The following is a 20,583-nucleotide window of genomic DNA, read 5'->3' as shown; positions in this document are numbered from 1 at the left end:
TAATGAATTTTATTTATTTATGCTAAACTACTGTATTTTGAGAAACAAAATATTTTTTAAAAGCCTTGCAGAAATATGTGGTGGAGCTGTCCGTGGTTCTGAACTAGATAGTGATTTTAAAATGTTTGAAATGCATGGTTCAACTACTTTTTTTTTTTTTTTTTTTTGTACATGTTAGCAATGAAAGCTTATAAAATATTAATCATTAAATCTTGGAGGTTTATTTGAGAAAGTAACCTTTTTTTCTTGATATGAAGGACTGCCATGGGGGGGAGAAATAGTTTACTTGTTGTGATAGTGGAAATGCACCACGATTCTGTCAGATAATGGACAAACTGAAACATCAAAACATTTCTTAGGGCATTAGTTGAAGAATTTAACGTATATTAAATTCGGTATGAACATCATCCATTTGTGATAATAGTTGTGTGTGTGGATATTAATTCATAAATCCGCTTGATGTCACTATAGACCGTTGAATCTCGAATTATCTCCGTGTCTTGAAGCTCCTCCTGGTTTTAGTGGGGAGGAGATTTCACAGGGCTTTGTTTCAGAGAGACTGGATGTAGAAGAGAGTGTACGAAGGCCTCGTGTTTTCTCCTCGATAAAATGGAATATCGTCTAATACTTCTTTACTCGAATTGATGAACTTGGAATAGTCTTTTATTTCTTGGATTTTTGCACGGGATTCATTGGATGTCGCAATGCTCTCGACGTACAGAAGGAAATCTATTGTGATCTGTATTGTGTTCGTTGTTTTAGAGTGTTGTTGGGACGCGGTGTCAGGGCAGCTCTCTTATTCCGTTTCAGAGGAGGTGAATCCGGGAACATCCGTGGGAAATATCGCTAAGGATCTAAACCTTAATGTTCAGGAACTGGAGTCGCGCATGTTTCAGATTGTCACGGGATCCAAGAAAAAATATTTCGAGGTAAATCTTAAAACTGGGTTTCTGTATGTAAGCGAAAGAATAGACAGAGAGGAGCTTTGTGCCAAAGCACTTAAATGTACAGTCAATGTAGAAGCGGTTATCAACAATCCATTAAAGCTTTATCAAATAGAGGTTAATATTGTGGATGTAAATGACAATTCACCGTCGTTTAGTGCCAAAACTCAATATTTAGATGTCGCAGAGAACACTTTACCAGGCGTAAAATTCCCTCTTTCTTATGCGTCTGATGCGGATGTAGGAAAAAATACAGTGAGCACATATAAATTAAGTCAAAATGAGTATTTTTCTTTAGCTGTGCACAAAGGAGGAGAGCAGAGTGTATCTGCCGAGCTAGTTCTACAAAAAGCATTAGACCGAGAGAAACAGCCTGTTATCAAGCTTACTCTTACCGCTGCAGATGGAGGAAATCCACCGAGATCAGGCACGTCTCAGATAATTATTAAGATTTTAGATATTAATGATAATGCTCCTGAATTTAGTCGCCCCTTATATAAAGCGAGTCTTGTTGAAAACGTGCCAATTGGTACCACTGTAATAATTATAAACGCAACAGACAAAGATGAGGGTACCAATAGTGAGATCGCTTACTCACTAAGAGAGACAGACCAAGATCACATTTTGGATATATTTCATATTGATCCGAATACTGGTGCAATCACAGTCAAAGGCAATATAGATTTCGAGAAAAATAATGCATTTGAGATCCGCGCACAGGCCAGTGATAAAGGGCAGCCTCCGATGTCCACGCACTGCAAAGTCCTGGTGGAGGTGCTGGATATTAATGACAATAAGCCAGAGATAACCGTGACGTCACTCCTCAGTACAGTGAAAGAGGACGCCAGTGTTGGCACTGCTGTCGCTCTCGTGTCAGTGATTGACAGGGACGGTGGCAAAAACGGTTTAGTTAGTTGCATTGTGTCCAACAATGTGCCTTTTAAACTTGAGACGAATTACAAAAATTATTATTCTCTAGTTGTAAATGGACTTCTAGACAGAGAGCGCGCGTCCGAGTATACCGTGACCATCACAGCTACTGATGAAGGGACTCCGCCTCTCTCCAGCACCAGTGTCATTGCTGTACACGTTTCTGATGTGAATGACAACGCGCCGCGCTTTCCAGAGCCCGTCATTAATGTTTATGTGAAAGAGAACAGTCAGATTGGAGCTGTTATTCATACAGTTTCTGCTTTAGATCCTGATGTAGGTGATAATGCCCGGATAACATATTCTTTACTAGAAAGCTCTAAAAGCGGCCCGGTAACATCCATGATCAACATAAACTCTGACAGTGGAGATATACACAGTTTACAGTCGTTTAACTATGAGGAGATCAAAACATTTCAGTTTAAAGTTCAGGCCACAGACTCTGGTGTTCCTCCTCTCAGCAGTAACGTGACTGTAAATGTTTTTATCCTGGATGAGAATGACAACAGTCCCGGGATTCTCGCGCCCTATTCCGAGCTCGGTTCCGTTAACACTGAGAACATTCCCTATTCTGCTGACGCGGGCTACTTTGTGGCCAAGATCAGGGCTGTAGATGCAGATTCTGGTTACAATGCGCTGCTGTCTTACCACATCTCTGAACCCAAAGGAAACAATCTGTTCCGAATCGGAACCAGCAGCGGGGAGATCAGGACTAAGAGGAGAATGAGTGACAATGACCTGAAAACTCACCCGTTGGTCATTTTGGTTTGTGATAACGGAGAGCCCTCACTGTCAGCGACTGTGTCTATTGATGTTGTGGTTGTTGAAAGCGCAGGTGACGTCAAGACTCCATTCAGACATGCGCCGATAAAGGAGGAGAGTTTCTCGGATTTAAATCTGTATTTGCTGATCGCCATGGTGTGTGTGTCCGTCATCTTTTTACTGAGCCTCATCAGTTTGATAGCTGTAAAATGCCACAGGACAGACGGCAGTTTGGGCAGGTACAGCGCCCCGATGATCACCACACACCCTGACGGGAGCTGGTCTTACTCCAAAGCTACTCAGCAGTATGACGTGTGTTTTAGCTCGGACACACTGAAGAGTGACGTACTGGTTTTTCCTGCGCAATTTCCGCCTGCAGATGCAGAACTGATCAGTATTAATGGAGGAGACACTTTTACCAGAACACAAACACTCCCTAATAAAGAAAAGGTAAGAGATTTAATTGCGATTATTTGTTTTCTTTTTGTAGAGTGACTGGGAATTATATTGTTTCCTCTCGTTGACCTGTGTTCTTGTAAAAAAAAAAAAAAAAAAACACACAACTCTATATTCTGTTACTTAAAAATACTTAATGATTAATTGTGTTTTTCTGAAATATACATACTTATAGGAATAGCTTAATACATTATATAACAATTTAATTTTGCCCTTTGGTTGAGCTGTCCATGGTTCTGAACTAGATCGTGGTCGTGGCTTGTTTGAAATGCACATCGGCGCAGTAACTACTGCTGTTTCTCCTTTTACTAATTAACTAATCTTTAAAAAATATTATAATAAAATAATAAAATAAAATAAAAGTTGTTTAGTGTTACAGATTTGCTTAAATTGTGAAATGATAGAGATGCCCTACAAATGAACAACTGAAATACGTCTAATTTAAATGCATTTTTATTTATGCGATTATATTTAAACATTTATTAATTTCATATGATCTTAGTAATGAAAGCGAAAAGATCATTATAGAACTGCATGTTGCTCATTCTGAAATCTGTTAAACTGCTTCGAACTATAGATATTTCACTTGATATGAAAGATGAATAAACGAAACGAAAATGAAAAAACTTGCTTGTTTTGATAGTGAAAACGTCCTAAAGTCCTCTCATATGTTCACTCTGAAATATCTTCTTTTTTTTTCGTCTAATTGAATATCCTTTGAAATATAACATCTAACTGCAATTCGGTATGATATAATCCATATGTGAAATGGTGTAATCATTATTTTTATTTTTAATTATTTATTTATTTTTTGCTAGACATTCATTCATAAATCCGCTTGGTGTCACTACAGACCGTTGAATCTCGAATTATATCCCTTGTCTTGAAGCTCCTCCTGGTTTTAGTGGGGAGGAGACTTCACATTGCTTTGTTTCAGAGAGACTGGATGTAGAAGAGAGTGTACGAAGGCCTCGTGTTTTCTCCTAGATAAAATGGAATATTATACTTCTTTACTCGAATTGAGGAACTTGGAATAGTCTTTTATTTCGTGGATTATTGCACGGATTTCATCGGATGTCGCAATGCTCTCGACGTACAGAAGGAAATCTATTGTGACCTGTATTGTGTTCGTTGTTTTAGAGTGTTGTTGGGACGCGGTGTCAGGGCAGCTCTCTTATTCCGTTTCAGAGGAGGTGAATCCGGGAACATCCGTGGGAAATATCGCTAAGGATCTAAACCTTAATGTTCAGGAACTGGAGTCGCGCATGTTTCAGATTGTCACGGGATCCAAGAAAAAATATTTCGAGGTAAATCTTAAAACTGGGTTTCTGTATGTAAGCGAAAGAATAGACCGAGAGGAGCTTTGTGCCAAAGCACTTAAATGTACAGTCAATGTAGAAGCGGTTATCAACAATCCATTAAAGCTTTATCAAATAGAGGTTAATATTGTGGATGTAAATGACAATTCTCCGTCTTTCAGCGAAAAATCACAAACGCTAGACATTGCGGAAAGCACCCTCCCCGGAGTTAGATTCTCTCTCCATCACGCTACAGACGCAGATGTTGGGAAAAATTCAGTAAATTCTTACAAGCTTAGCTCGAATGAGTATTTTTCGTTAGCTGTACATAAAGGAGGAGATCAGAGTGTGTCTGCTGAGTTAGTGCTGCAGAAAGCTTTAGATCGAGAGAAACAGCCTGTGATCCAGCTCACACTGACCGCTGTAGACGGAGGAACCCCCTCTAAAACAGGCACATCTCTTATCATTATTAAAGTTTTAGATAATAACGATAATACTCCCGTTTTTAGTAAGCCTTTATATAAAACAACCGTTTTTGAAAATGTGGCTATTGGAACGACAGTTGCTGTGTTAAATGCAACAGACATGGATGAAGGCAGTAACAGTGATATTGTTTATTCAATAATCAAAAGAGATCAGAGTAAAATCCTGCAGATTTTTGATATTAATCCGAATACTGGTGCAATCACAGTCAAAGGCAATATAGATTTCGAGGAGAACAATGCATTTGAGATCCGCGCACAGGCCAGTGATAAAGGGCAGCCTCCGATGTCCACGCACTGCAAAGTCCTGGTGGAGGTGCTGGATATTAATGACAATAAGCCAGAGATAACCGTGACGTCACTCCTCAGTACAGTGAAAGAGGACGCCAGTATTGGCACTGCTGTCGCTCTAGTGTCAGTGATTGACAGGGACGGTGGCAAAAACGGTTTAGTCAGTTGCGTTGTGTCCAACAAAGTGCCTTTTAAACTTGAGACGAATTACAAAAATTATTATTCTCTAGTTGTAAATGGACCTTTAGACAGAGAGCGCGCGTCCGTGTATACCGTGACCATCACAGCTACTGATGAAGGGACTCCGCCTCTCTCCAGCACCAGTGTCATTGCTGTACACGTTTCTGATGTGAATGACAACGCGCCGCGCTTTCCAGAGCCCGTCATTAATGTTTATGTGAAAGAGAACAGTCAGATTGGAGCTGTTATTCATACAGTATCTGCTTTAGATCCTGATGTAGGTGATAATGCCCGGATAACATATTCTTTACTAGACAGCTCTAAAAGCGGCCCGGTAACAACCATGATCAACATAAACTCTGACAGTGGAGATATACACAGTTTACAGTCGTTTAACTATGAGGAGATCAAAACATTTCAGTTTAAAGTTCAGGCCACAGACTCTGGTGTTCCTCCTCTCAGCAGTAACGTGACTGTAAATGTTTTTATCCTGGATGAGAATGACAACAGTCCCGGGATTCTCGCGCCCTATTCCGAGCTCGGTTCCGTTAACACTGAGAACATTCCCTATTCTGCTGAAGCGGGCTACTTTGTGGCCAAGATCAGGGCTGTAGATGCAGATTCTGGTTACAATGCGCTGCTGTCTTTCCACATCTCTGAACCCAAAGGAAACAATCTGTTCCGAATCGGAACCAGCAGCGGGGAGATCAGGACTAAGAGGAGAATGAGTGACAATGACCTGAAAACTCACCCGTTGGTCATTTTGGTTTGTGATAACGGAGAGCCCTCACTGTCAGCGACTGTGTCTATTGATGTTGTGGTTGTTGAAAGCGCAGGTGACGTCAAGACTCCATTCAGACATGCGCCGATAAAGGAGGAGAGTTTCTCGGATTTAAATCTGTATTTGCTGATCGCCATTGTGTGTGTGTCCGTCATCTTTTTACTGAGCCTCATCAGTTTGATAGCTGTAAAATGCCACAGGACAGACGGCAGTTTGGGCAGGTACAGCGCCCCGATGATCACCACACACCCTGACGGGAGCTGGTCTTACTCCAAAGCTACTCAGCAGTATGACGTGTGTTTTAGCTCGGACACACTGAAGAGTGACGTAGTGGTTTTCCCTGCGCATTTTCCGCCTGCAGATGCAGAACTGATCAGTATTAATGGAGGAGACACTTTTACCAGAACACAAACACTCCCTAATAAAGAAAAGGTAAGTCCCGTTTTCTGAAGTGAGATGTTTGTATCTTGTTTTTATATCAAGAATTTAGCAGGTGTGTGTGCGCATGTTTTTCTCTCCCAGTGGGGACTTCAACCTGAATGCTCACTGACTCATGGTGCTCGTGTCACCTTGGGGACCTAAATTGAGGTCCCCATGAGGAAACAAGCTTATAAATCATACAGATAGAAATGTTTTTTTTTTGTTTGTTTTTTTTTATGTAAAAAAGCAGAAAGTTTTGTGTGATGGGTTGGTTTAGTGGTAGGGTTAGTGTAAGGGGAGACAATTTACAGTTTGTACAGTATAAAAACCAACACTTCTATGGCGAGTCCACACATAGATAGCGAACAAGACGCGCGCGCATTATGTATGTATGTGTGTGTGTACATAATTCCACCAAATGTGTGTTTTGATTATTTTCTGGCTTTTTTCCATAATCTGCTGATTATGTTTATTTCGTGGTGTTGAAAGTTATTTCAAGAGCGGTCCAATTGCTTACAATTTTAACAACAACAATAATAATAATACTAACAATAATTTTTATACTTAGACAAAGATTATGTTTCTCTGTCATTATCCGGATTTAATCCTTTGTGCAGGCCTAATAATATGTTTTCAAAGTATATAAAATTATGTGATGGCGATGGGTAGCTTTTGTTTTATTTATCAATATCTGAACTAATGCCTGAACTTCGTATTCTGAACACTTCTTGCGTTGTTGTTGTCTTTTGCCTCTTCATGATGACTCGCTTAATTTAGTCCTGATTTGTAAGTCGCTTTGGATAAAAGCGTCTGCTAAATGACTAAATGTAAATGTAAATGTAAATGTAAATATCTGATGGATTCTTCTCAGCATTATCTTTTTTTAGCATGGTATGCAGTTTTGTGATCAGAAAATGTTGCATATTGAGCATGTTTGTCCACACGATGTCACTGGCAACCCATGTAAGTTTTTTAGTGTCTTTGTGAAGCTCCTCCTTTCGTTGGGCAGGGATCCTCGCCTCGTCAGAGGTCTTTGTTCGAGAGCCCTGTCCGCCTTGGAGTTGCTATCCCGGTGTCTTTGCGAAAGCAGTAAGCCTGTTATGGAATATACAAATTATGTTTTTCTTGTATAACCGCCAGTCTTACTAACGGGAGGAAATATGGCCATAACAGATGACCTTTGGTGCTTTAAATGGATCTTTATTGTGTTTTTCTTGAATAACTGGAATTACGCAGACGGCCAGATTGTTTATTCTGTGTCGGAGGAGGTGAACACCGGGACCACGGTAGGAAATTTAGCAAAGGATCTAAACCTGAATGTACAAGACCTTGAGAGAAGAGGATTTCAAATCGTCACAGGGCCCAACAAAAGATATTTTGATCTAAATGCAAAGAATGGAGTTCTCTTTGTTAGAGAAAAGATAGACAGAGAGGAGCTGTGTGGTCGGAGCTCTAAATGCGCTTTAGAGTTGGAGGCCATTGTTACTGCGCCAATGAACATATACAGATTTGAGGTAAATATTTTAGATGTTAACGACAATGCACCGGTATTTCGCACCTCAAAACTATATCTTAATATTTCTGAACTGACATACCCTGGGCAGAGATTTGCATTACCAAGTGCATTCGATCTTGATGTTGGAGTAAATTCAGTTAAAAGCTACAAGCTGAGCTCAAATGAACACTTTTCTCTGGATGTACAGAGCGGAGGAGAGCAGAGTGTGTATGCTGAGTTAGTGCTGCAGAAAGCTTTAGATCGAGAGAAACAAGCGATAATCCAGCTCACACTGACTGCTATAGACGGAGGGAAACCTCCAAAGTTTGGTACGACACAGATAATAGTTAATGTAGTAGATGTGAACGATAATATTCCTGTGTTCGACAAGCCACTTTATAAAGCGCAAATAGCAGAGAATTCACCTATCGGTGCTTCTGTGATCACAGTGAACGCAAAAGATGCAGACGAGGGTCTTAATGGCGAAGTCATATACTCGTTTATAAATCATAATGATAACAGTGTAAACGCTTTTTCAATCAACCCAGTTACTGGCGAAATAACTGTCAAAGGCCCAGTAGATTACGAAGAATCTCCTGCAGTTGAGATTCGCGTTCAGGCCGAGGATAAAGGACAAAATCCACGAGCATCATATTGTAAAGTCTTAATCGAAATAATTGATGTAAATGATAACGTACCAGAAATAAGCATAATGTCTTTGCTAAATGAAGTGAGAGAGGATTCGTCTCCAGGTACAATGGTGGGATTAATCACAGTAAAAGATGGCGACGCTGGTAAAAATGGTGTACTGCAGCTTAAAATAAAAGACTCGGTAAAATTTAAATTAGAGAATACTTATAAAAACAGATATTCCTTAGTGGTAGATGGACCTCTCGACAGAGAGCGCGCGTCCGTGTATAACGTGACCATCACAGCTTCTGATGAAGGGACTCCGCCTCTCTCCAGCACCAGTGTCATTGCTGTACACGTTTCTGATGTGAATGACAACGCGCCGCGCTTTCCAGAGCCCGTCATTAATGTTTATGTGAAAGAGAACAGTCAGATTGGAGCTGTTATTCATACAGTATCTGCTTTAGATCCTGATGTAGGTGATAATGCCCGGATAACATATTCTTTACTAGAAAGCTCTAAAAGCGGCCCGGTAACATCCATGATCAACATAAATTCTGACAGTGGAGATATACAAAGTTTACAGTCGTTTAACTATGAGGAGATCAAAACATTTCAGTTTAAAGTTCAGGGCACAGACTCTGGTGTTCCTCCTCTCAGCAGTAACGTGACTGTAAATGTTTTCATTCTGGATGAGAATGACAACAGTCCCGGGATTCTCGCGCCCTATTCCGAGCTCGGTTCCGTTAACACTGAGAACATTCCCTATTCTGCTGACGCGGGCTACTTTGTGGCCAAGATCAGGGCTGTAGATGCAGATTCTGGTTACAATGCGCTGCTGTCTTTCCACATCTCTGAACCCAAAGGAAACAATCTGTTCCGAATCGGAACCAGCAGCGGGGAGATCAGGACTAAGAGGAGAATGAGTGACAATGACCTGAAAACTCACCCGTTGGTCATTTTGGTTTGTGATAACGGAGAGCCCTCACTGTCAGCGACTGTGTCTATTGATGTTGTGGTTGTTGAAAGCGCAGGTGACGTCAAGACTCCATTCAGACATGCGCCGATAAAGGAGGAGAGTTTCTCGGATTTAAATCTGTATTTGCTGATCGCCATTGTGTGTGTGTCCGTCATCTTTTTACTGAGCCTCATCAGTTTGATAGCTGTAAAATGCCACAGGACAGACGGCAGTTTGGGCAGGTACGGCGCCCCGATGATCACCACACACCCTGACGGGAGCTGGTCTTACTCCAAAGCTACTCAGCAGTATGACGTGTGTTTTAGCTCGGACACACTGAAGAGTGACGTAGTAGTTTTCCCAGCGCAATTTCCTCCTGCAGATGCAGAACTGATCAGTATTAATGGAGGAGACACTTTTACCAGAACACAAACACTCCCTAATAAAGAGAAGGTAAGAGATTATGGATTTGAACTATTATTTTTATTTTATTTAGAAAATTACTGGACCTTCTAGTGTTTCCTCTTATTGACCTGTGTTCTTGTTTACTGAATAACACCATTACATTTTGATACTTAAAATGTTAAAAGTGGCTTAATCGTTAATTGTGTTTTGCTGAAATATTTAGACTTATAGGAATCGCTTAATACATCATCATATATTAAAAATTGTTGTAGCGCTTTGGTGGCGCTGTCCGTGGTTCTGAACTAGATTGTGGTGGCGGCTTGTTTGAAATTCAAATCGGTGCAAAAACTACTTCTGTGACTCTTTTTACTAATACAAGTATGCTAATATATTTACTAATTTATTAATTTAATTATGTGAACTCATCATTGTAGTAATCTAAGAGAGTAATATTATATAACAGCGTGTAGCTCATAATGAAATCTGGTGAAGTCGTTTGAAAATGCATATCATTCTCTTCATATGAAAGATTAATGCTGATGAATAATAATAATAATAATAATAATAATAATAATATATATATATATATATATATATATAATGCTATATATATATATATATATATATATATATATATATATATATATATATATGTTGTGATGGCGAAAATGCCCTGAAATACTCTCATATATTTTGACACAAAGAAATCTCAAAATATTTCTTATATTATTAGTTAAAAAAAAAACACAAATAACTGCATTTTGACATGATGATCCATTTGTGATATTTATTTCTTAATTTATATATATATATATATTTATTCATAAATCCGCCTGGTGTCGCTATAGACCGTTGAATCTCGAATTATCTCCGTGTCTTGAAGCTCCTCCTGGTTTTAGTGGGGAGGAGATTTCACAGGGCTTTGTTTCAGAGAGACTGGATGTAGAAGAGAGTGTACGAAGGCCTCGTGTTTTCTACTCGATAAAATGGAATATTGTATAATTCTTCTTTATTCGCATTGATGGACTTGGAATACTGTCTTTTATTTCGTGGATTATTGCACGGATTTAATCGGATTTCGCAATGCTCTCGACGTACAGAAGGAAATCTATTGTGACCTGTATTGTGTTCGTTGTTTTAGAGTGTTGTTGGGACGCGGTGTCAGGGCAGCTCTCTTATTCCGTTTCAGAGGAGGTGAACCCGGGAACATCCGTGGGAAATATCGCTAAGGATCTAAACCTTAATGTTCAGGAACTGGAGTCGCGCATGTTTCAGATTGTCACGGGATCCAAGAAAAAATATTTCGAGGTAAATCTTAAAACTGGGTTTCTGTATGTAAGCGAAAGAATAGACAGAGAGGAGCTTTGTGCCAAAGCACTTAAATGTACAGTCAATGTAGAAGCGGTTATCAACAATCCATTAAAGCTTTATCAAATAGAGGTTAATATTGTGGATGTAAATGACAATTCTCCGTCTTTCAGCGAAAAATCACAAACGCTAGACATTGCGGAAAGCACCCTCCCCGGAGTTAGATTCTCTCTCCATCACGCTACAGACGCAGATGTTGGGAAAAATTCAGTAAATTCTTACAAGCTTAGCTCGAATGAGTATTTTACGTTAGCTGTACACAAAGGAGGAGATCAGAGTGTGTCTGCTGAGTTAGTGCTGCAGAAAGCTTTAGATCGAGAGAAACAGCCTGTGATCCAGCTCACACTGACCGCTGTAGACGGAGGAACCCCCTCTAAAACAGGCACATCTCTTATCATTATTAAAGTTTTAGATATTAATGATAATACTCCCGTTTTTAGTAAGCCTTTGTATAAAACAACCGTTTTTGAAAATGTGGCTATTGGAACGACGATTGTTGTGTTAAATGCAACAGATCTGGATGAAGGCAGTAACAGTGATATTGTTTATTCAATAATCAAAAGAGATCAGAGTAAAATCCTGCAGATTTTTGATATCGATCCGAATTCTGGCGCAATCACAGTCAAAGGCAATATAGATTTCGAGGAGAACAACGCATTTGAGATCCGCGCACAGGCCAGTGATAAAGGGCAGCCTCCGATGTCCACGCACTGCAAAGTCCTGGTGGAGGTGCTGGATATTAATGACAATAAGCCAGAGATAACCGTGACGTCACTCCTCAGTACAGTGAAAGAGGACGCCAGTGTTGGCACTGCTGTCGCTCTAGTGTCAGTGATTGACAGGGACGGTGGCAAAAACGGTTTAGTTAGTTGCGTTGTGTCCAACAAAGTGCCTTTTAAACTTGAGACGAATTACAAAAATTATTATTCTCTAGTTGTAAATGGACCTCTCGACAGAGAGCGCGCGTCCGTGTATAACGTGACCATCACAGCTACTGATGAAGGGACTCCGCCTCTCTCCAGCACCAGTGTCATTGCTGTACACGTTTCTGATGTGAATGACAACGCGCCGCGCTTTCCAGAGCACGTCATTAATGTTTACGTGAAAGAGAACAGTCAGATTGGAGCTGTTATTCATACAGTATCTGCTTTAGATCCTGATGTAGGTGATAATGCCCGGATAACATATTCTTTACTAGAAAGCTCTAAAAGCGGCCCGGTAACAACCATGATCAACATAAACTCTGACAGTGGAGATATACACAGTTTACAGACGTTTAACTATGAGGAGATCAAAACATTTCAGTTTAAAGTTCAGGCCACAGACTCTGGTGTTCCTCCTCTCAGCAGTAACGTGACTGTAAATGTTTTTATCCTGGATGAGAATGACAACAGTCCCGGGATTCTCGCGCCCTATTCCGAGCTCGGTTCCGTTAACACTGAGAACATTCCCTATTCTGCTGACGCGGGCTACTTTGTGGCCAAGATCAGGGCTGTAGATGCAGATTCTGGTTACAATGCGCTGCTGTCTTACCACATCTCTGAACCCAAAGGAAACAATCTGTTCCGAATCGGAACCAGCAGCGGGGAGATCAGGACTAAGAGGAGAATGAGTGACAATGACCTGAAAACTCACCCGTTGGTCATTTTGGTTTGTGATAACGGAGAGCCCTCACTGTCAGCGACTGTGTCTATTGATGTTGTGGTTGTTGAAAGCGCAGGTGACGTCAAGACTCCATTCAGACATGCGCCGATAAAGGAGGAGAGTTTCTCGGATTTAAATCTGTATTTGCTGATCGCCATTGTGTGTGTGTCCGTCATCTTTTTACTGAGCCTCATCAGTTTGATAGCTGTAAAATGCCACAGGACAGACGGCAGTTTGGGCAGGTACAGCGCCCCGATGATCACCACACACCCTGACGGGAGCTGGTCTTACTCCAAAGCTACTCAGCAGTATGACGTGTGTTTTAGCTCGGACACACTGAAGAGTGACGTAGTGGTTTTCCCTGCGCAATTTCCTCCTGCAGATGCAGAACTGATCAGTATTAATGGAGGAGACACTTTTACCAGAACACAAACACTCCCTAATAAAGAGAAGGTAAGACATTCAAAATCGTTATTAAATTTTTGACTTTTACTAGGTGGCTTGCTGGCAGGTAGATTCTCATTTACATTCCATATAAGCTAAATCTTTTAGTGTGTGTTTGCTCTTTGCCAAGAGTTTTTTTCCCCTGTAGTTTGTGCTGTCCATGGTGCTGATGTCACTGACTATCAATTTCAAAGACATTACGATCATGGATTTTACAGATTGCTTTATTTGTTTAGTAATTTTAGCACTTGTTTTTATGTAGTAAAATTGCGGTTTGGCTGTTTTTAATTGCAGCATGTAAACTACATGAGCGTTTGTGTCTATTGGCTTTTTAAACTCATGTCACACAAATTTTCCTCATGAATAAATATTAGATTATTAATCATATATATATATATATATATATATATATATATATATATATATAATTATAAAGTATTTTAGTATTTTACACTGATTTATTGGATTTATTTTTATCCAGTTACCATTTTATAATCTTTGCATTTGGAGGTTGATGTTTTTATAAATTTTTTTTATTTTTTTTTATTACAATGTGTTTCCTTTAGTTTTGTTCAACTCTTGCTCAGCAAAAATGTCTCACAAAGAGACATTGTCGCTCACGTTCAACAGTACAGGTTCAGACAGACTTTGTCCATTGTACTTAAAACATATTTAGCCTTGCAATATATATATTTTTTCTCTGTTCCACACTAGCTATGTACATCCACAAGGTGTCATCAGCGACCTGCCTTGAAATATTATTATTTTTATCATTCTCGTAGAGACTCCTCCCTGTTTTGGGGCAGGGCGTTTGAGCTCGAGCAGTACTTTGTTCGTGAGAAGCCACAATAGAGGATTTCTGATTCGCCGCGCAGTACATGGTTTATTTTACTACAACAGTGTGCGAATGTGTTTAGTTTGTCCTCTGGATGTGGTGTTGACGGATCATGGCGAATTCACTAAAGGAACGAAATATATTGTGGATATATCTGACTGTGTTTTATTTCCTTCCGAGGATGTTTTCTGGGCAAATTGTGTTTTCTGTGTCGGAGGAGGCCAGTCCTGGGACTACCGTTGGCAATATAGCCAAAGATTTAAACCTTAATTTGCAAGAACTGGAGAACCGTGGATTTCAGATCGCTTCTGGACCCAACAAGAGGTATTTCGATGTAAATATGAAAACGGGAATACTGCAAATTAAAGAGAAAATAGACCGAGAGGAGCTATGCGAACGCAACTTAAAATGTGCCTTAGAATTGGAGGCCATTGTTAATTCGCCATTGAACATGTACCGATTTGAAGTAAATATATTAGATATAAACGACAATTCTCCCACATTTCACTCCTCGTCGTTACAATTAAATGTATCTGAGGCGGCATTTATAGGTGAAAAATATGCGTTACCAAGTGCTGATGATGCGGATGTGGGCAGTAATTCAGTAAAAAGCTACAAGCTGAGTCCGAATGAACACTTTTCTCTGGATGTACAGAATGGAGGAGAGCAGAGTGTGACTGCTGAGTTAGTTCTGCAGAAAGCTTTAGATCGAGAGAAACAGCCTGTGATCCAGCTCACACTGACTGCTGTAGACGGAGGAAAACCTCCAAGGACAGGGACAATAAATATAATTGCTAATATAATAGACGTAAACGATAATATCCCTTATTTCACAAAGTCACTTTACAAAGCGCGAATTCCAGAAAATGCTCCCATTGGAACTTCCGTTATCACAGTACATGCGAGTGATGCGGACGATGGGATCAATGGAGAGGTAGTATATGCATTCATAAAACATGTCAATGATAAACACATCGAATCTTTCGCAATTAATCAAGTGACTGGTGAAATAACAGTTAAGAGTAAATTAGACCACGAGTCAAACAATGCTATTGAAATTCGTGTTCAGGCCAGAGACAAAGGCTCGACTCCAAGAGCAGCTCATTGTAAAGTATTGGTCGAAATAATGGACGTTAACGACAATATTCCTGAAATATCTGTAACGTCTCTTGTTAATGTTGTTAAGGAAGGTTCACCAAAAGGGACAATGGTCGGTCTGATTACAGTAAAAGATAGCGATTCTGGGGAAAATGGATCTGTAAAATTGAAAATAATTGATTCCCTTCCGTTTGGATTACAGAACACCTATAAAAATAAATATTCTCTAGTGGTAGATGGACCTCTCGACAGAGAGCGCGCATCCGTGTATAACGTGACCATCACAGCTACTGATGAAGGGACTCCGCCTCTCTCCAGCACCAGTGTCATTGCTGTACACGTTTCTGATGTGAATGACAACGCCCCGCGCTTTCCAGAGCCCGTCATTAATGTTTATGTGAAAGAGAACAGTCAGATTGGAGCTGTTATCCATACAGTCTCTGCTTTAGATCCTGATGTAGGTGATAATGCCCGGATAACATATTCTTTACTAGAAAGCTCTAAAAGCGGCCCGGTAACATCCATGATCAACATAAACTCTGACAGTGGAGATATACACAGTTTACAGTCGTTTAACTATGAGGAGATCAAAACATTTCAGTTTAAAGTTCAGGCCACAGACTCTGGTGTTCCTCCTCTCAGCAGTAACGTGACTGTAAATGTTTTTATCCTGTATGAGAATGACAACAGTCCCGGGATTCTCGCGCCCTATTCAGAGCTCGGTTCCGTTAACACGGAGAACATTCCCTATTCTGCTGACGCGGGCTACTTTGTGGCCAAGATCAGGGCTGTAGATGCAGATTCTGGTTACAATGCGCTGCTGTCTTTCCACATCTCTGAACCCAAAGGAAACAATCTGTTCCGAATCGGAACCAGCAGCGGGGAGATCAGGACTAAGAGGAGAATGAGTGACAATGACCTGAAAACTCACCCGTTGGTCATTTTGGTTTGTGATAACGGAGAGCCCTCACTGTCAGCGACTGTGTCTATTGATGTTGTGGTTGTTGAAAGCGCAGGTGACGTCAAGACTCCATTCAGACATGCGCCGATAAAGGAGGAGAGTTTCTCGGATTTAAATCTGTATTTGCTGATCGCCATTGTGTGTGTGTCCGTCATCTTTTTACTGAGCCTCATCAGTTTGATAGCTGTAAAATGCCACAGGACAGACGGCAGTTTGGGCAGGTACGGCGCCCCGATGATCACCACACACCCTGACGGGAGCTGGTCTTACTCCAAAGCTACTCAGCAGTATGACGTGTGTTTTAGCTCGGACACACTGAAGAGTGACGTAGTGGTTTTCCCTGCGCAATTTCCGCCTGCAGATGCAGAACTGATCAGTATTAATGGAGGAGACACTTTTACCAGAACACAAACACTCCCTAATAAAGAAAAGGTAAGATAAGATAATACTTTTTTTTTTTTTATTCTTTTTTTTTCTGGCAATATGAGGCTTTGCTCCGATTTTGAGCAGAATATCTAACTGGCATCCTCTCTGTTGTCTTGATTATTTATTATTTTAGAGTGCAGGCTTAAGTTTTTGCACAGTGGACATTGCATTATTTGATCTGGTTTATTCTTAAAATGTTTTTGGAGCTGTTCGAGGTACTGAACACCTCGCGTCCGAACGCCATGATGGGAGATAAAAGTCTTATCAGGAGAAACAAATGGCACGTATAGTACAGCTTTTCAAAGTAACGAAATTTAATTGTCCTCTTGTCTTTCTTTTTTCTTTTTTTTTGTGTGTGTGTGTGTGTGTTTGTGTGTGTGTGTGTGTGTGTGTGTGTGTGTGTGTGTGTGTGTGTGTGTGTGTGCAATGTGCACTGACAAAAAATAAAACCATAAAACCGTATACAGTTAAGTTTTGGTAGATTTTAATCATCAATTAATATTAATGTTAAATAATATGACTACAATATTAATTCTGAAATGCATCTACGGCACTTTTAGACATTGGCTGTCTTTTCACTGAATTATTATCTAATTCGCCTCAATTTGTCCGCGCGGTGTCGTCAGAGACTGAGATTTTCTCTGACCTCGGCTGTAAAGCTCCTCCTCGGTTAAGGGAGGGTTCGGTTTATCACGTGATGCTTTTGTTCGTGAAAGGCCACATTACTGTGTCTCTGTTTTTGCAGGAGCAGTGAGGAATTACGGCGTTGTGGTGATTATTACCGCATGGATGAAACGGATATTTTAAAGGAATTATGAAAATGGCAAAACAAGGATTTAAATCGTGGATGTATTTTATTGCAGCGTTTTCCATTTGGAATATTACCGATGGACAGATTGTGTATTCAATATCAGAGGAGGCTGATCCGGGAACCACTGTGGGAAATATAGCAAAGGATATGAACCTAAATCTTCCGGAATTAGAGCTTCGTGGGTTTCAGATCGTTTCAGGCCCAAATAAGAGGTATTTCAATGTTAATTTGAAAGGTGGTGTTCTCCTCGTCAAAGAGAGAATAGACAGGGAACAGTTGTGCGGAAGGAGCAGCAAATGCTCTTTGGAATTAGAAGCCATTGTTAACTCCCCATTAAACATGTATCGACTGGAGGTGAATGTTTTAGACATAAACGATAACACTCCTACTTTCAAGTCACCAAAAACAGAACTAAATATTGTGGAATCAGCCTTCCCTGGCGAGAGATTTACTTTACCAAGTGCGTTTGACGCGGATGTGGGCAGTAATTCGGTGAAAAGCTACAAGCTCAGCCCGAATGAGCATTTCTCTTTGGATGTACAGAGCGGAGGAGATCAGAGTGTGTCTGCTGAGTTAGTGCTGCAGAAAGCTTTAGATCGAGAGAAACAGCCTGTGATCCAGCTCACACTGACCGCTGTAGACGGGGGAAAACCTCCAAGATCAGGAACATCACTAATTATTATTAATGTGGAGGATGTGAATGATAACATCCCTGTATTTAGTCAATCTCTTTACAAAACACGAATTATGGAAAATGCGCCTCCAGGCACCTCTGTTGTCACGGTCCACGCTAGTGACGCTGACGAGGGCTTGAACGGAGAAATTATTTATTCAATGATACGCAGTGATGATGACAATGTTGCTAATGCTTTTAACATTGATTCTGTCAGTGGCCTCATCTCTGTTGTGGGGAACATTGATTACGAAGCAAGCAATGCCGTAGAAATTCGCGTCCAAGCAAAAGACAAAGGCCCAAAACCAAGGGCTAGTCATTGTAAAGTTTTAGTTGAAATTATTGATGTTAATGATAATGTACCTGAAATTTCCGTCACATCTCTCGCTGAAACGGTGAGAGAAGACGCTACTGCTGGTACTATGGTGGGACTGGTTACCGTTAAAGACGGAGACGGTGGAAAAAACGGTGCAGTTGTTCTAAAGATACGCAATTCTCCACCTTTTCGCATACAGAATACCTATAAGAATAAATATTCTCTAGTGGTAGATGGATCTCTCGACAGAGAGCGCGCGTCCGTGTATAACGTGACCATCACAGCTACTGATGAAGGGACTCCGCCTCTCTCCAGCACCAGTGTCATTGCTGTACACGTTTCTGATGTGAATGACAACGCGCCGCGCTTTCCAGAGCCCGTCATTAATGTTTATGTGAAAGAGAACAGTCAGATTGGAGCTGTTATTCATACAGTATCTGCTTTAGATCCTGATGTAGGTGATAATGCCCGGATAACATATTCTTTACTAGAAAGCTCTAAAAGCGGCCCGGTAACATCCATGATCAACATAAACTCTGACAGTGGAGATATACACAGTTTACAGTCGTTTAACTATGAGGAGATCAAAACATTTCAGTTTAAGGTTCAGGCCACAGACTCTGGTGTTCCTCCTCTCAGCAGTAACGTGACTGTAAATGTTTTTATCCTGGATGAGAATGACAACAGTCCCGGGATTCTCGCGCCCTATTCCGAGCTCGGTTCCGTTAACACAGAGAACATTCCCTATTCTGCTGACGCGGGCTACTTTGTGGCCAAGATCAGGGCTGTAGATGCAGATTCTGGTTACAATGCGCTGCTGTCTTACCACATCTCTGAACCCAAAGGAAACAATCTGTTCCGAATCGGAACCAGCAGCGGGGAGATCAGGACTAAGAGGAGAATGAGTGACAATGACCTGAAAACTCACCCGTTGGTCATTTTGATTTGTGATAACGGAGAGCCCTCACTGTCAGCGACTGTGTCTATTGATGTTGTGGTTGTTGAAAGCGCAGGTGACGTCAAGACTCCATTCAGACATGCGCCGATAAAGGAGGAGAGTTTCTCGGATTTAAATCTGTATTTGCTGATCGCCATTGTGTGTGTGTCCGTCATCTTTTTACTGAGCCTCATCAGTTTGATAGCTGTAAAATGCCACAGGACAGACGGCAGTTTGGGCAGGTACAGCGCCCCGATGATCACCACACATCCTGACGGGAGCTGGTCTTACTCCAAAGCTACTCAGCAGTATGACGTGTGTTTTAGCTCGGACACACTGAAGAGTGACGTAGTGGTTTTCCCTGCGCAATTTCCGCCTGCAGATGCAGAACTGATCAGTATTAATGGAGGAGACACTTTTACCAGAACACAAACACTCCCTAATAAAGAAAAGGTAAGATATTAGCATTTAATGACACTAAGTTGCAAAATATTTATGCCTAAGCATATGGAATATTGGGTTTTGTACTGTTCAGAGCATTACTCCTCTTCGTGGCCTCATGTTCTTTTATAATTCCATTTATGTGCATTTCCTTGATCAGCTAATTTAATTGATTGTATTGATTTGCTCATTGTGTTTTGCGCTCTGTGCTGATGGTTTTGTAGCCACTCTTGTAACTGTCCGAGGTCCTGAAGTGTATCTCATTTCCTATTTGCGTGACAGGGTGGTGTCCCTTCTTGCAGTGATATTTAATGTTTTTATTTAATTTTAGGTTGAATTATTAGTCCCCTTTAAGTTATAGTTATATATACATATACAGTAGATAAACTTAAAATGACGAAAAATGGGCATATATAAGCTATTTTAAAAAAAAAAATAATAATAATAATAATAATAATAATAATTATATATATATATATGTGTGTGTGTGTGTGTGTGTGTGTGTGTGTGTGTAATCGTGTATACAATTTAACGTTTAAAAAAAAAAATATATATATATATTTATTTATTTATTTATTTATTTATTTAAAAAAGATA

The 20,583-nt window shown here is 40.5% G+C and overlaps 6 protein-coding genes across 7 annotated transcripts in view; all 6 read left to right on the top strand.

Moving 5' to 3' along the window:
- Positions 1-20,583, top strand: part of LOC311303875 (protocadherin alpha-C2-like) — a 118,585-nt gene that overhangs the window by 39,147 nt on the left and 58,855 nt on the right. The gene's annotated exons all lie outside the window — the stretch shown is intronic.
- On the top strand, positions 11-3,464 carry LOC311303891 (protocadherin alpha-3-like). Its single transcript, XM_084430640.1, has one exon. It carries the CDS (start codon positions 705-707, stop codon positions 3,129-3,131), a length of 2,427 nt encoding a protein of 808 aa, XP_084286766.1. The 5' UTR covers positions 11-704; the 3' UTR covers positions 3,132-3,464.
- LOC311303893 (protocadherin alpha-3-like) lies at positions 3,912-6,796 on the top strand. The gene has a single exon (XM_084430642.1). It carries the CDS (start codon positions 4,175-4,177, stop codon positions 6,572-6,574), a length of 2,400 nt encoding a protein of 799 aa, XP_084286768.1. The 5' UTR covers positions 3,912-4,174; the 3' UTR covers positions 6,575-6,796.
- LOC311304109 (protocadherin alpha-3-like) lies at positions 7,509-14,303 on the top strand (the record flags this gene model as incomplete). The annotated part of the gene is made up of 3 exons (XM_084430972.1): positions 7,509-8,368; positions 11,783-13,497; positions 14,295-14,303. Exons 1-3 carry the CDS (start codon positions 7,705-7,707, stop codon positions 14,301-14,303), a joined length of 2,388 nt encoding a protein of 795 aa, XP_084287098.1. The 5' UTR covers positions 7,509-7,704.
- Positions 14,359-17,291, top strand: LOC311303898 (protocadherin alpha-5-like). Its single transcript, XM_084430647.1, has one exon. The coding sequence runs from the start codon at positions 14,436-14,438 to the stop codon at positions 16,821-16,823; it is 2,388 nt and encodes a 795-aa protein (XP_084286773.1). The 5' UTR covers positions 14,359-14,435; the 3' UTR covers positions 16,824-17,291.
- LOC311304107 (protocadherin alpha-3-like) lies at positions 17,520-20,010 on the top strand (the record flags this gene model as incomplete). Its single annotated transcript, XM_084430970.1, has 1 exon — positions 17,520-20,010. The coding sequence occupies exon 1, from the start codon at positions 17,623-17,625 to the stop codon at positions 20,008-20,010; it is 2,388 nt and encodes a 795-aa protein (XP_084287096.1). The 5' UTR covers positions 17,520-17,622.

The sequence above is a fragment of the Rutilus rutilus genome (assembly GCF_951802725.1).
Source record: "Rutilus rutilus genome assembly, chromosome: 14".
NCBI lineage: Eukaryota > Metazoa > Chordata > Actinopteri > Cypriniformes > Leuciscidae > Rutilus > Rutilus rutilus.
The sequence above is the reverse complement of the archived record's forward strand: the minus strand, read 5'-3'. Positions and strand labels throughout refer to the sequence as shown.

Excerpts from the sequence above, each read along its gene's own strand:
- LOC311303891 (XM_084430640.1), top strand. The coding sequence starts at position 705 with ATGCTCTCGACGTACAGAAGGAAATCTATTGTGATCTGTATTGTGTTC.
- LOC311303893 (XM_084430642.1), top strand. The coding sequence starts at position 4,175 with ATGCTCTCGACGTACAGAAGGAAATCTATTGTGACCTGTATTGTGTTC.
- LOC311303898 (XM_084430647.1), top strand. The coding sequence starts at position 14,436 with ATGGCGAATTCACTAAAGGAACGAAATATATTGTGGATATATCTGACT.